The following is a 15,610-nucleotide window of genomic DNA, read 5'->3' on the forward strand; positions in this document are numbered from 1 at the left end:
CTAGATAAACATTCCAGGCCTAGTTAGCAGTCTAGAAGTTTTAGGTGGTCAGCACATGTGCCAAATATTCCAGTTAGAAATCTAGAATGCTTAAACTCGTTGTGCTGGTACGAGTGGATCAGACACAGCAGTGCTGCTGGAGTTTTTAAACACTGTGTCCACTCACTGTCCACTCTGTTAGACACTCCTACCTTGTCGGTCCACCTTGTACATGTAAAGTCAGAGACGACAGCTCATCTGCTGCTGCACAGTTTGTGTTGGTCATCCTTTAGTCCTTCATCAGTGGTCACAGGATGCTGCCCACAGGACGCTGTTGGCTGGATATTTCTGGTTGGTGGACTGTTCTCAGTCCAGCAGCGACACTGAGGTGTTTAAAAACTCCAGCAGCACTGCTGTGTCTGATCCACTCAGACCAGCGCAACACACACTAACACACCACCACCACGTCAGTGTTACTGCAGTGCTGAGAATGATCCACCACCCAAATAGTACCTGCTCTGTGAGGGTCCATGGGGGTCCTGACCACTGAAGAACAGGGTAACAGAGTATCAGAGAAACAGATGGACTACAGTCTGTAACTGTAGAACTACAGAGTGCAGCTATACAGTAAGTGGAGCTGATAAAGTGGACAGTGAGGTGGTCATAATGTTCTGCCTGACCAGTGCAGATTCATCATATTTTCCTTCTTGCATAAGATTATTATGTACACGTTTCAGAGCTGTGATCTGTTGTTGTCAGAGTGAATCTACAGCGTCGGTCTACAGAGTGAACTGTGAAGCTGCGGTGGGCTCCGGACCCTTGAGAGGAGCTCGGTTTTATTAGAGATTGAGTGTCTGTTGTTCCCGTACACACAGAATAAATCAGCCTGGCTCTCCTAGAGCAGCTATAAACACATCCAGCATTCCAGAGGGAACCTTATCTTTATTAGTGCAGACAGAACAAAACAGACACGGAGACAGAAACGCGGGTTACACTCAAACAGACGTGGAGAGAAACGAGCTCACGGCGGGTTTTTCTTCTAATTAGACACAACAATAAAATATATTCCTTATATTTTATGCATGAAAGCGTCACGTGTGTGCACTTCAAATGAAACTGCATTAAAACAAATGAGCCTCCATGAAAAGTTTTTAAAGTTTAAAGAACCGCCACATAACAGAAATATTCTATACTAATTATGGTCGTTTTCGAGAACCGAACATCTTAGAGAAGAACCTTGTACTAGAATGAGGCAAATGATATGATTTAATGTTTCATTCTTCACTTTCAACAATAAATTATGATTACCTGCTGCATGTTTATGAGACTTTTTAATATCATTAATATATTTAATATTGTTAATATGTGGTTCTAGACTGATTTGGCCCTGATTTGGTGTTTAGTGTTGGTTGATGTTTCAGTTTTAATTAAAAGGGGAACTCCCCCATAACTCAGTGTGTGAGGTCTAATCAGAGATTCAGAGGGTTTGGTGTGAAACGGTCCAGACGTCTTTACAGTGGTGGTGATGGGAACCAGGCGTCGCCATGACTACAACACAGATATAGACACTTTATTTACCATCCAGAACCACCAGAGAACCTACACGAGTCTTCTGAGTTCATATGGAATGTTGATGATGGAAAACAGTGGAAAATCTGGAATAATGAGTTTTCTTTGGGGACTATTTTGCCGCACAGCGCCCTGCATGTCTCCCTCCACCATGAATGGAGTTGAAGTTCTCTAAACTCTCATAAAACGGCGTCTCAGTCATCAGGCAGTGAATTCAGAACCAGCTCATGTAGGAACTTTCTGTAGGAGCTTTTAGAGGGACGTCTGGTTCCCATTACCACCACTGTGAGCAGTTTTGACCCGGTAAGTTTATCTAGAACTGAGCGTTTCACACCAAACTGCTCAGAACCGCTCGGTTTACATCTTAAATATTTAATTATGGAGAAATGTAAAAAAAAAGGGTGGAATTATGCTTTAAGTCATTTGCTAAATCAAAAGTATGATGGGTAAATATGTCGATGCCATCGATCCTGGCATTTCTTTCTGAGAGTCGAGATGGATAGTTAGAGTTTTCTTAAGCTGTGAACTGAATTTCAGTCTTTTTATGGAGTTTAATGTCTTTGCAGCTGAAAACGTAACATTTTATACTCATATTTATATCAAAGACCAACTTTGCTGTATTTATGGCGTCTAAAACGTCGCTGTTATTGTTAAAACACTAAAATATAAGTGACAATTTTTTAATCCCACAAAGGGGAAACTTCACCTCCGCATTTAACCCGTCTGTGAAGTGAAACACCACATACACACTAGTGAACACACACACACTAGGGGGCAGTGAGCACACTTGCCCGGAGCGGTGGGCCGCCCTATCCACGGCGCCCGGGGAGCAGTTGGGGGTTAGGTGTCTTGCTCAAGGACACCTCAGTCATGTGCTGTCGGCTCTGGGGATCGAACCGGCAACCTTCCGGTCACAGGGCCGGTTCCCTGACCTCCAGCCCACGACTGCCCCTCCTATTAAAGCCAGAAAGACTCAGTGCAGGTGAGAAATGCTGTGTATCAACATTCTGCTTCATCAGTCCATTGAAGGAGTTATAAGGGAACCTTAGTGTTCTGTGGCATCACTCCAAAGAACCTGTTGTTTTTCAGAGCATGGAAAGCTTTTAGCAAAAAGGGGGTTCTCTATAGAACCGATAAAGGTCCATAGCAGGTTCTATATACAATAGCAAAAGTCTTGAACCATTTTAAAGGTTTTTTAAGGAACCACTTCCAACAGGTTTTTCATCATGGAAAAAAGCATTTAACTACAATCTTGGTTCTTTAGTGAAGAAAAGGGTTCTATATAGCACCAAAGAGGGCTCTTCTATTGTAACCATGTCAAGCTTGAAACAATAGTAGAACCCTTTTCAAAAAGGTTCTATATAGAACTGTCTGTGGCACATTTTCTGTCAATCTGAAAACCCTTTCAGGATACAAAGAACACTTTAATCATGCAAAGGGTTCTTTGAGTGTCCATGGTTCTATACATATCTTGAAGAACCACCTTTTTTTAAGAGTGTATGCAAAGAACCAATGGTTCTTTGACTCATCATGTTCTTGAAAATAAAGGTGCTTGTAAGAGTTGTTGGATTAATGTGATAGAAGAACCACTTTTGGTTCCATGAAGAACCTTTAAATAGATGTTCTTTAGGGAAACATGTTTTATGAGTGCGAGTGAACCTCCATGTAATGTGGATCTTGGAAGAACCCCTTAATGACCAAAGAACCTTAACAGCCCACTCACACATCATATGTTCCCTAAAGAACAATTCATTGAAAAGGAACCAACAGTGGTTCTACTGTGGCACTGTGCAAAGAACCTTTTTGACACCTTTATTTTAACAGTGTATATAGAACCACGATGACTCAAAGAACCATTTCAATGCATAAACAGTTTTTTGTTTTAAGAAGAAAAGTGTATGCTTTTTAAAGAACCTTTACAAATGGTTCATTGGAATTTGTTTGGTACAATGCAGAACCCTTTTTACACTCTTAAAAATAAAGGTGCCGTAGAAGACTTTTGGTTCTCTAAGGAACCATTTAATGGATCTCAAAGTGGTTCTTCTATTTCATCACTCAAAGAACAATTTGTGGCACTTTTTTGAGTGTATTACTACGTTCTGTACTAAAGAACCCTTGAAGAACCACTTTTTTTTAACAGTGTGGAGTCTGTACCATCCATCCTCACTGCTGAGTGGAGCTCATTGTTTGTTTCCAATTACAGCAGAAGGAGCTTTAAACTCCTCCCACTGGGCGTCTATATAAACCCCACCACAGAGGAGAACAGATCAGTGGAGCTTCAGAACCTCAACCCTCCTAGAACCGGGCTCCTGAGCACTGCTGGCACTGAGGCTGATGTCAGCAGTTGGACGATGGAAGATGTTATCTAGCTGCTCCTGTTCTGTAAAGTAGCCCAGATTCACTCCTTGAAGGAACGTATTCCTCTTGAGATGAACCTCATTGGGACCTACCAGCATCCTCCCTTCCCATTTATTCCCCGCTGTCATCAGGATACCCCTTATTTCCCAGGCTGGGGGGCGAGTCCCGGCCCTGCCCCCGCTGTCCCGGGGCAGGAGGGTCAGGTTTGCGCCCCGGGCCGAAGAAAAGAGCGCAGACGGACGGAAAGCATGAACACGGCCTTCGCCCAGCTCAGAGGCTGCATCCCCAACGTCCCCTCAGATACCAAACTGTCCAAAATCAAAACCCTCCGCCTCGCCACCAGCTACATCGCCTACCTCATGGAGGTCCTGGCCAAAGAGTCCGGGGGTCAGGAGGCCTTCAGGGCCGAGATTAAGAAATACGACAGCAGGACGCTGAAGAGGAAACGGGACACGGTGAGTAGAGAACAGTGTTGAAGATCCTCTGGAACTTCTTAGAATGTCTAGTATCTGTCCGCATAGGAACTGTGAGGCTTACACCGACTTCTTGTTCCAGTTTTCCATTCCACTTTAAATGGTGCAGCTGTTACATTTAAGGTGGAATGGAAAATTGCAACAAGAAGTCAGTTGTAGAAGCTGAACCAACACAACAGAATCAATTAAACCCCAAAAAGATGGTCGGGAAACCAAATATTAATGACTAAAACTGAACTGAGAAAAAACTTGACTGCGTTACTCACTAATACTAATACTCATCAGCATGTCGCTGCTGTTGGAAGCAAACCTTGTATCTCCAAAATGGTCACTTTACAGGAGAAGGAAAAAACCTACTTTACTTTCAATGGAAGTCAATGGAACCAGAATTTTTCCCAAGTCATTTTGGGCTGTTAGTTTTAGTCCATTCGTCATGAAATCTACACACAATGTAAAGGACAATAGGTACTTTTAAATTAGGCCAAACCTAAAAAACGACAAAAGTGGAGATATGCGGTTTTCTTCCGACAGCAGCGATAATCATATTAACATTTGCATATAAATCCATCAAAATTTAACTTTAACAAAAATAAGGTGTTAAAATTGCACTTTTCGTTCCCTAAATAACCTTTCAGTGGACTTCTCTTTCAAGAAAAACTATTGTGAATGAGATGTGAGAGCAGGATAAGGCTTTTTAAAGCTCCATACAACATAAAGGTTCTATTCCAGTAATGCTTTTTACTAGAACCAATGTCCAAGCCAAGAACCATCCAGGAACCTTCTCTTCTCTGTCCAAAACCTTCTAAAAACTCTCATAAAACAGCGTCTTAGTCATCAGGCAGTGAATTCAGAACCAGTGTTATGTAGGAACTTTCTGTGAGGAGCTTTTAGAGGGACGTCTGGTTCCTATCACCACCACTGTGAAGAAGGCAAGGTGAGTTTATTTATATAGCACATTTCATGCTCTGCTGTCATTCAAAGTGCTTTACAAATGAGAAAATACAGTCATTTACAAAAGTAAAGAATAACAATTAAAATCACACTTAAAAAAAGATTTAAAAGAGAAAATCAAATTATAAATTAGTCAATTCTGAATTTCCTCTTTAAATCAGTTATTGTAGATATTTTGTAGATATAGTTGTTATATTATTTGATGAACAGGTTCCTTTAAGGGGGCGTGTGTGACTGCGGATATGAAATCCCAATCCCACTGTTCCCACTCTCCCACTATTTCTCAGTTTCCTCCGTACATATAGGAAAAATAGTCTATGATAAATGTAAACACTTGGGTGTGTTTGAAGTTTCTAGTTTAAAATTTTCCATCATCCAGTTTTTCTGTTCGGCAGTTTTATTTTTCAGTTTTCCCCACTCCTCTTTCCCATTTCACATCATAATATCTCCAGTGATTCCCATTTTTCCATTCTACCACTTTCCTCATTGTCTTCTATTTTTCTTCTGCTATTCCTCAATTCTCCATTTCCATTATCCCACCCCTCTCTTTTCAGTTGTCCTATTCCAACATTCACATATCATTCCCATTTTTCCATTATCCCACTTTTCATTTTGGCACATTTCTGTTAAAACATTCTCTCCTTTTCTCACATCACTGCAGATATGAAATCTGAGTTAGTTGTTCAAGATTACTCTGCAAAAAGTGGCTCATCAGATCGGCCAAAACTAATTAAATACTTTGAACAAACAATTCAATTAAAGTCATTTGTGAGTTGAATGAAATTAGTCGAATTGCTTCGTACTAAAATACTTTTTAAGTTGATCTGACGAACGACTTTTAACAGTGTAGAGATCGATTTAATTGAATCTGTTTATTAAAATAAATACTTTCATCTGAGTAATATTTTATAAATATTTTAAGTACAGAATTTTTGTACTTTGTCCACCTCTATTAAACCCTTTCGGTCAAAGGAGACTCAGAAAACACAAATTTGATTACAAATATGAAAATAAAAGGTCATCAGTGGCGTTTTTAATCATTCTAAGCGTAGCTGTTGGACATGAATGTGTCTTTATTCAAACCAAACTCTTTCATTAAAATGCTGTAAAGAGGAATATCAGTTCGGATGGACATGAGCAGCTGTCCTCCTCGGTCTTCTTCCTTTCCCACAACATTAATTCAAACGTTTTTATTTAGTTTTGATTCTCAGATGCAGATTAAAACGTAAACTGGGGCTAAAAAAGGATCCTCAGTTCTGGAAGTGTTCTAACGATTCCTCTTAGATCCCTGTTCTATAGTTCAGATCGGTCATCTTGAGCTTGTGTTGGCCCCATTTACAGCTGGACTCAATACTGAGGTTATTAGGGTAAATAAATCACTGCTGTCGGAACAAAACCTTGTATCTCCATTTTTGACGTTTTTCAGTTTTTGAGATAATTTGAAAATACACGTTGTTCTTTACATTGTGTGTAAATTTCATGATGAACGGACCAAAAGAATCAAACCAAAATGACTTGGAAAAACGTCTGGTTCCATTGACTTCCATTAAAACTAGAGTAGGTTTTTTCCTTCTCCTGTAAACTTACTATTTTATATTGCAACTCAGTGATGTCTATTATATGTGCTGTTAGACGACCTCACACCACTCAGTGCCTGCTGTCTGTAAATACGGTGAATCTCTCATACGCCATGTGAATATGTAAATAGATACTTTTATACTTTATTTTATTTCTCTTGTACTTTAGCTTGTGTCTGGATTTGTTTCTATATTGTATTTTCCTGCATAGTTTATGTAAGTTTATGTGTAATTATATGTCTTTCTGCTGAAACACCACAATTTTCCTCTGGGATCAATACAGTTCTTCCCTTCTTTCTTTCTTTCTTTCTTTCTTTCTATCTATCTTGGAGATACAAGGTTTTGTTCTGACAACAGCAAAATATATTATTTACAGTGTCATTTATAAAGAGCACCTTTGTGGTTTTATGAAAACGCAGCGCAGAAATGATGATCCAGTGTCTGTTTCGCGCGCAATAAAGGGAAAATACCCTGAAGTCGTTAATATGAACATTTAAGAATAACCACTGTTACACTTTTAATAAATAAACTAACTTTTTCTATGTAAAAATAAATGAAATTCAAATCAGAAGCTGATTGAAGTCACTGGAGGAGCTGTGTGAACATATTTCATTTAAAATTAAAGTTTGACCCTTTTTCCATTTTCCCTGTTGTTCCCACTCTCCCACATTGCCTAAATTCCCTGTTTTCCCTGTATTCATAGGGAAAAATGTCTATATTAAACATGAACACTTGGCTGTGTGAAGTTTGTAGTTAAAATTTTTCATCGTCCCATTTTCCTTTTCTGCCATCTTCTAATTTTTCAGTTTTCCCCACTCCTCTTTCCCATTTCACACTGTAATATCCCCAGTCGTTCCCAATTTTCCATTCTACCACTTTCCTCATTGTCTTTTTTTCCCCCTTTTGCTTTTCCTCAGTTCTCCATTTCCATTATTCTATCGCTTTCCCAGTTGGCCTATTCCACCATTCACATCATTCCCATTTTTCCATCATCCCATTGTCCTGTTCTGCCATTTTCTCATTTTCCCCACTCCTCTTTCCCATTTCACATCTTAATATGCAGACATTCCCTTTGTTCCATTCTACCACTTTCTTCATTCTCTTCTATTTTTTCCCATTTCTCCTCCTTTTTCCACTCCTAAATTCACAATTTCTTTTTACCCATTCCTCTTTCCCAGTTGTCCTGTTCCACCATTCACATATCATTCCCATTTTTCCATTGTCCCACTTTTGTTTAACATTCTCACATTATTTCTTTCCACCATTCCCATTTTCATTTTTTTCATTCCCCTATTCCGTTCTCCATCTTTCAATCTTCCTCATTTTTCTCTCCTGCCTCCCATATTTTTTTATTTTCTTTTTTACTGTATCTCTTTTCCTATTTCCCATTCCACCATTCATTCTTACATTGCCTGTTTCCCAACTGCTAGACACTTTAAAAAAAAAAGGTTCTTCAAGGGTTCCTTAGTAAAGACAATGTTTCTTTATAGAACCACGAACACTCAAAGAACCATTTGCATAGTGTGTGTGCTGCATATGGTTCTACATACCTTTCTGAACCTTTTTGAAAATGGTTCTATACAGCACCAAAAAGGGTTCTGATATTTTGACAATGTCAGACATAATAACAGAAGAACCCTTTTAGGTGCTACACAGAACCTTCATTAGTCTAAAGAACCATTTCACCATGCAAAGAACCCTTAAATCATGCCGATGGTTCTTTGGGTGTTCATGGTTCTAAATAGAGCCACTGTCTTTACTAAAGAACCCTGGAAGAACCACTTTTTCTGTGTACTTTTCCATGTTCTCATTCTTTTCTGTGTGTACGTTCCTCATTCCTCACTTTTCTCCATTTCCTAACTCCCTCTTTCCCCTCGTGTCTCTCTCAGGCCGCAGGTCTGGACTGCTCGGTGAAGCTGAAGTTCGGCTCCAGGTCCGGTTGGCCTCAGCAGGTCTGGGCCCTCGAGCTCGACCCGTGATGTCATCAGTCCCGTCGGACTCGTGGTGGGAGCGATGAGCAGCGAAGCGTTAAAAATCCTCACATCCAGCCTTTTTATTTAAGAGAGAAACAGATCTTACAGAATAATATTAATATTAATAATAATGTTGATTGATTTTACTGTGGGTTGGAATTCCTGCGCTGCTTCTGGACTCTGGAATAAAATAATGGAATGAATTCATTTCTACCTCATCAACTGACAAACTAAAGCCAGGCTGGACACCAGGGGCCACGAACCACAGATCACAACCATTTCTCACACTTCTAATAAATTATTGGTGAATTTTTAGTTGCCGATCTTTTATATTCCTGAACATTTGACCAATTCTGGACGTATTTATATTAAAGTTGAACACCTTTGAGAAAAGCATCTGTTTCTGTGTTTATTCTTTAGTATTTCTCTAGTTGTTTAGACCTGAGGGGGTTAATATGTTAACAGTGTGTTTAATGCCCTCAATAATCTGATCATAATCAGATTTCTGCAGGTCAAATGGTCACGTAAACAGCGCCCTCTGATCTAAGAAATCTGATAAAGAGGCTGGACTTGAGCTCAGTAGTCAGATTTCTCAGTGCTGTGGACGGTCACTCTGATTTCTTTCAGATTTCTCAGTCTGTGCGAAGAACAGACGGCGGTACCGTAAATAAGCGATGCTGAAACCAAATGCACGCTTGAAACGAAGGATTTAAATATCGCTGTTGTCTCCAACCTGCTAAATTTAGAGAAGAAGGGAAAAAACTACTTAAATTTAGTGGAAGTCAATGGAACCAGAATTTTTCCCATGTAATTTTGGGCTGTTTCTTTTGGTCCAATCATTGGTATTTCCAAATTATGTCAAAAACTGAAAAACGACAAGGTTTTCTTCCAACAACAGTGACATTCTTCATCTTCTAGACGACATACGTTCATATTTTCAGGTAAAGTGGTGCAATGTTTTAAAAAAAGCCGCTCATGAAGTTTGAGTTTTACGTCGCGTCTCCTTCTGTGAGTTTATTGGCTGGTTTTAAAGCAGAAATCTGATTACTGTCTGACTCATTACTGATGTAGACCCAGAGTTTGCCGTTTGATTCTGACGTTCAGCGGTGCTCTGGGATTTGTTCTCAGGTGAGTACAGAATCCACACTCACTCAGGAGGGCAAAGGTGAGAACAGTCCTGCGCTTTGAGAACACGTCGTGAACCTGACAGACTTTTTCTTGGGTTTTTTCTCAAGAACATATTTAAGAACAAACATGGAAAGACATTGGAGAATGAGGCCCAGTGACAGCAGGGTGAATAAAGTCGTGGGCTGGAGGTCAGGGAACCAGCCCTGTGACCGGAAGGTCGCCGGTTCGATCCCCTCGGCTGACAGTCCATGACTGAGGTGTCCTTGAGCAAGACACCTAACCCCCAACTGCTCCCCGGGTGCCGTGGACAGGGCTGCCCACTGCTCTGGGCAAGTGTGCTCACTGCCCTCTAGTGTGTGTGCTCACTAGTGTGTATGTGGGCGTTTCACTGCACGGACGGGTTAAATGCAGAGGTCTAATCTCACAGTGTGCAAACACAGAGACAGATGGTTCTTAATTCTATTCAAATTCTCATTTTTATAGATAAATCTGTACGTTTTTGCCACAGTGCTTGTATTTTAGTGTGCAGGCAGCTGTCAGGCTCAGCACTTCAAAGCTAATTATTAAAATCTGGCGTTCTGTGATTTTATCTCATCAGCACAACACATCGTGGCCAGTGAGGTTTCAGGTTTTCTGTCGTTTTAGTTCACGTCCTCGCCGCTTACAAGGAAAACAGACTCAAACGTTTAGAACAGAATCTTCACATTCAAGAGCACAAAGGCGGAACAGTTCCGCGCTTTAAGAACGCGTCATGAACCTGACGTGGAATTTTTCTCAGGCTCTTTCGCAAGAACACGTTTAAGAACATACTTGGGAAGATGTTGGTGAACGAGAGCCAAAGATCTCTGGTCAGCACTTGTTTCCAATTACAGAAGAAGGACTTTAAACTCCTCCCACTGGGCGTCCATATAAACCCCTACTAGAACCGGGCTCCAGAGCACTGCTAGTACTGAGGCTGATGTCAACAGTGACGTGCTGGGAAAATGTCAGCTTCACTCTTTATATAAAAAAAAAGATGGTTCTTCAAGTGTTTTTCAATAAAGAAAATGGTTCTATATGGAACTACGGACACTCAAAGAACCCTTTACATGAGTAAAGGGCTCTTTGCATCAGATTGATGGAGAACATCTTGCAGATGTTTCTATAAAGAACTTTTTGTTGTCCCTTAGAAGGCTCTTCCAAAAAGTTCTATATAGAACCAAGAACACTTAAAGAATCCTTTGCATGATTGAAGGGTTCTTTGCATCGTGAAAGGGTTCTTTGGACTGATGGAGAGTGTGCTGTTGATGGTTCTATATAGCATCAAAAAGGGTTATTCTATTGTTACAAGGTTGACATTAAGAATCCTTGAAGAACCATCATCTTTTTGTGTTTCATTAACCACTTTTTTTGTTTGTACACACTTAAAAACGATGGTTCTTCAATAAAGGAAATGGTTCTATATAGAACTATGGGTACTCAAACGCTTCGCATGATGAAATGGTTCTTCAGCTTGCTGGAGAATGTGCTGTAGATGGTCCTATATAGCACTAACAAGGTTCTTCTATTGTCACAAGGCTGACACTAACAATAGAAGAACCCTGTTTGATGCTATATAGAACCCTTTTCAAAAATGTTCTATACAGAACCACATACAGCACACTCACCATCAATCTGACAAACCTTTCATCATTCAGATTGATGGAGGACGTGTTGTAGATCTTCGAAGAGGGTTCTACTGTTACAATACAAGCTTGCAACAAAAGAAGAACCCTTTATTAGCACTATGTTGGACCCTTTTGTAAAATAGCCCAGGTTCTCTCCTTGAAGGAACATGTTTTTCTTGAGATGAACCTCATTAGGACCTACCAGCACCCTGCCTTGAAAAATCCTGTGGTTTAAGAACATCATAGATCGACGTAGAATTTTTCTTAGAACCTCTCTCAAGAATAACTTTGAGAACAAACTTAGGAAGATACTTGTGAATGAAGCCCAACGTTCATCATGTTTGGAGAAAGAAGGGTTCCGTAAACACCCACAGTGAAGCATGAAGGTGGGAGCGCCATGATTCGGAGATATATATTACACTGTCAGTAATAAAGGTTCTGTGTAGGTACATGCTTCGTTCATCAAGGTACAAACAGTGTAGATGTTCCCTCAAAGGTTCTACAGTGGTTCTAAGGTCTGATCGTGGAGCTTAAATCAGTTCCTCCAGGTGAAAAGTTGGTATTTGTTCCTTTTCATAACTGAAAGTTTTAAAACAGAGCAGTAGAGTAAAAGCCTGGAGGCGAGGCGAGGCGGGGCGTGTGGAGTCAGCATAGCTTAGAACAGATCATTTCAGTGGATTATGGTTCAGTTATGCTCCCTGACTAAAGGGACCCCTTAAGGGTTCCACCCCAGTGACTGTTTAGTACCTTGTTGTCAGAGTGTAGAAGACAATTTAATCTCATCAGCCAAGAAACTGAATCTGTGGAGAAGATGGACAAACAAGAGAACAACCCCAAACACAGCTAGAACAACTGTAAAGAAGCTGAAGGTGCCTGCATGCTCTGCTAATGGAACCCGACACACTGAGAACCCTTAGTTCAAGGGTTCTTTAGTAAAGAAATACATATAATCATCAAACAATTAGAACCATTAGAACTAATGGTTCTAAACCTTCTCTCTGGTAAAGAACCCTTGAAGGGTTTTTAAATGATTAGAATAATAAAAAAGACACAGATTAAACAAAGATTCACAGTAACTCGTGAGCAGCCCCTAGTGGCCGTCTGAAGGATCTCAGGTACCGAATGAGCTGGAACTGAAGCTTGTGGCTATTTTGATGTGTACTGTTTATTAAAAGCAATATGCAGTCATCTTTATTCATCTAATACAACAGTTAGACCCATGAAGTACAGCCAATGTCTAATAGAACAGAAGAATAAAAGCGCTGTAACTGAGAATGAGAGAACCCTACATGATACAAACTGAAAGGCCGAGAGAGACGCTACGGAAATCAAATCAAAATCTGAAACCTGTCAGCATAAATGGAGGACGACCCAGACACAGAGAGAGAGAGAGAGAGAGAGAGAGAGAGAGAGAGAGAGAGAGAATCACACACACCCATCAGCAGTCAGTGCTGATCTCCTGATCCACTCCACTGGCACACCTGAGTTCACCTGCTTTAACACACCTCACTACAGCCCCCCATAGAGAGGAGAAAACCCCTCACCCACACATTTCCCTCCTTCTGACAGCAAAACTGGACTTTCTACCCTAAAAATGACCTTTTTTTACTTTATATGTCAAAAATATGTTTTTCATCATTTTTAAACTTAAATCAAAACAAGGTGTTTGATAAACGTTCCATTCTGAGTTACTAAGACTAAAATTAATTCATTAATGAATAAGTAATCAAAGATTTTCCCTGTAAATTTCGTCCTACGCTCTAAAAAGATGGTTCTTCGGTAAAGAAAATGGATCTACATAGAACCACAGATATTCAAGGAACCCTCTGCATGATTAAAGGGTTGTTTGCATCATGAAAGGGTTCCTCAGATCTATGCAGAATGTACCGCATATGGTTCTATATAGCACCTTTTTGAAAAGGGGTTCTATACAGCACCAAAAAGAGTTCCTCTTGACGTCATAACAATACGAGAACCCTTTTGGGTGCTATATAGAACCATACAAAGCACGCTCTCCATAAATGTGAGGAACCCTTTAAGTATGCAGATGGTTCTATATAGAACCCTTGGGAACCATCTTTTTTAAGAGTGCAGGACCTAAAATGAACCGTTTTCTCAGGATTTTGACGCATCAAAGAAATGTTTTTAAAAATTTATAACAAATTAATGAACTTAAATTTCAGGAAAGTGATCATGTAAATAATGAAATAACGTGACAGCATCTCAAAAATAAAGAACTACTTTAAGATTTTGACCTGAAATAATTACACTAACACTTCACTGTCAGGTAGAGTTCATTAAGGCTACATGACACCCATAAGCTTCTCATCACACCTGACATAACCCTACATAAGTGTTAATAAATGCTTATTCCAAGTCCAATCATCTGTCATAAAGGCTACTTTGGCCAACCTTGATTAAAATTGGCAAATGTAACCTTTATAGTGAAATGCACCCATTGGAATAAGCATTTATAAACATTTATGTAGTGCTATGTCAGATGTCATGACAAGCTTATGCAGGTGTCATTCAGCTTAATGAACTGTACCCTATAATAAAGTCTTACCATAAATACTTTTCTCAAAATTGTGACATATTAACTCAAACTCCAGATACTAAGACAAAAGTTTGACATAACACTGAAATATGTTTTAATAATGTAAATAATTTACTTATTGTTTTTACTGAATAATCTGATTTAAATTCTCTATTTTTTTACTTAGAATTTCAAAATAATAATTCATAATCTCAGAATGATCACTTTAATATAAAATAACATTTCAACACAGTAAGGCATTCTTTTGTATTACTAAGTCAAAATGTTGAGAAAGGTTATTATTTGAAATTCATTATTCTGAGATACTAAAGCCAAAATTCTGACATACTGCTGTCAAAAACAGAAAAAGGGGAAAAAACTAGATTTTTTTTCTCTTCTACGCGCTGAAAATGAGCTTCCACACTCAACACATCTCACCCAGGAAAACATGACTAGCCCACCAGATCAATATCATAATACACCTATTGTATTATGAATAATAACACACTGATTTGATTACATTATCATAATGAGCCAAATATATTAGGCAGTTATAATATACACTACATGTCCAAAAGTGACCAGACAGACTTTATAAGTTGACACAACATCTCCATGCCAAGCGTGAGCTAGAGGGGTCTAAAGCCCCCCAGCATTGAGCTGTGGAGCAGTGGAGCTGCGTTCTCTGGAGTGATGGAGCTCAATCCAGTACTTTTGGGATGAGTTGGAGATCCAGAACTGACCATCCAACATCCAACATCAGTACCTGTCCTCACTAATGCTCAATCAAATCCTCACAGCAGTGTTCAACATCTAGTGTAAAGCTTTCCCAGAAGAGTCGAGGCTGTTACTGCAGCACAGACTCACTACTAACCCCTTCATCTCGGAGGAAACGCTGCTGCAAATGTTTGGACACACAGTGTATATTATAATAAGTTAATTTAATTCAAATTGCTGTCATTAATATTCGTTTAATATTGTAATAATATGATTAACTGAATCAGACGTATTGAGGAAAACCACAAAAAATGTGAAGGTTTGAATCTGCATCACGTTTCCAACCCTGTGAAGAACCTTCACAAGCTACTGAAGATGCTTAAAGGGGAACTCCACATATTTTCCTAAAATTCCAGCATAATTAAACAGTTCCGATGTAAACAGAGTCGTTCAGAGCGGTTTGGTGTGAAACGCTCAGTTCTAGATAATCCTACCGGGTCAGAACCGTTCACAGTGGTGGTGATGGGAACCAAACGTCCCCCTCTAAAAGCTCCTCACAGAATGTTCCTACATGAACTGGTTCTGAATTCACTGCCTGATGACGGAGACGCTGTTTTATGAGAGTTTAGAGAACTTCAACTCCATTCATGGTGGAGGGAGACATGCAGGGCGCTGTGCGGCAAAACAGCCCCCAAAGAAAACT

The 15,610-nt window shown here is 39.7% G+C and overlaps 1 protein-coding gene across 1 annotated transcript; it reads left to right on the forward strand.

Annotated features, from left to right (window-relative positions):
- The first annotated feature begins 3,914 nt into the window (after positions 1-3,914).
- LOC108440628 (heart- and neural crest derivatives-expressed protein 1) lies at positions 3,915-8,950 on the forward strand. Its single transcript, XM_017719583.2, has 2 exons — positions 3,915-4,361; positions 8,797-8,950. Exons 1-2 carry the CDS (start codon positions 3,978-3,980, stop codon positions 8,884-8,886), a joined length of 474 nt encoding a protein of 157 aa, XP_017575072.1. The 5' UTR covers positions 3,915-3,977; the 3' UTR covers positions 8,887-8,950.
- The last annotated feature ends 6,660 nt before the right edge of the window (positions 8,951-15,610 follow it).

Source organism: Pygocentrus nattereri, chromosome 16 (assembly GCF_015220715.1).
Source record: "Pygocentrus nattereri isolate fPygNat1 chromosome 16, fPygNat1.pri, whole genome shotgun sequence".
In the NCBI taxonomy this organism is placed as follows: Eukaryota; Metazoa; Chordata; class Actinopteri; order Characiformes; family Serrasalmidae; genus Pygocentrus; species Pygocentrus nattereri.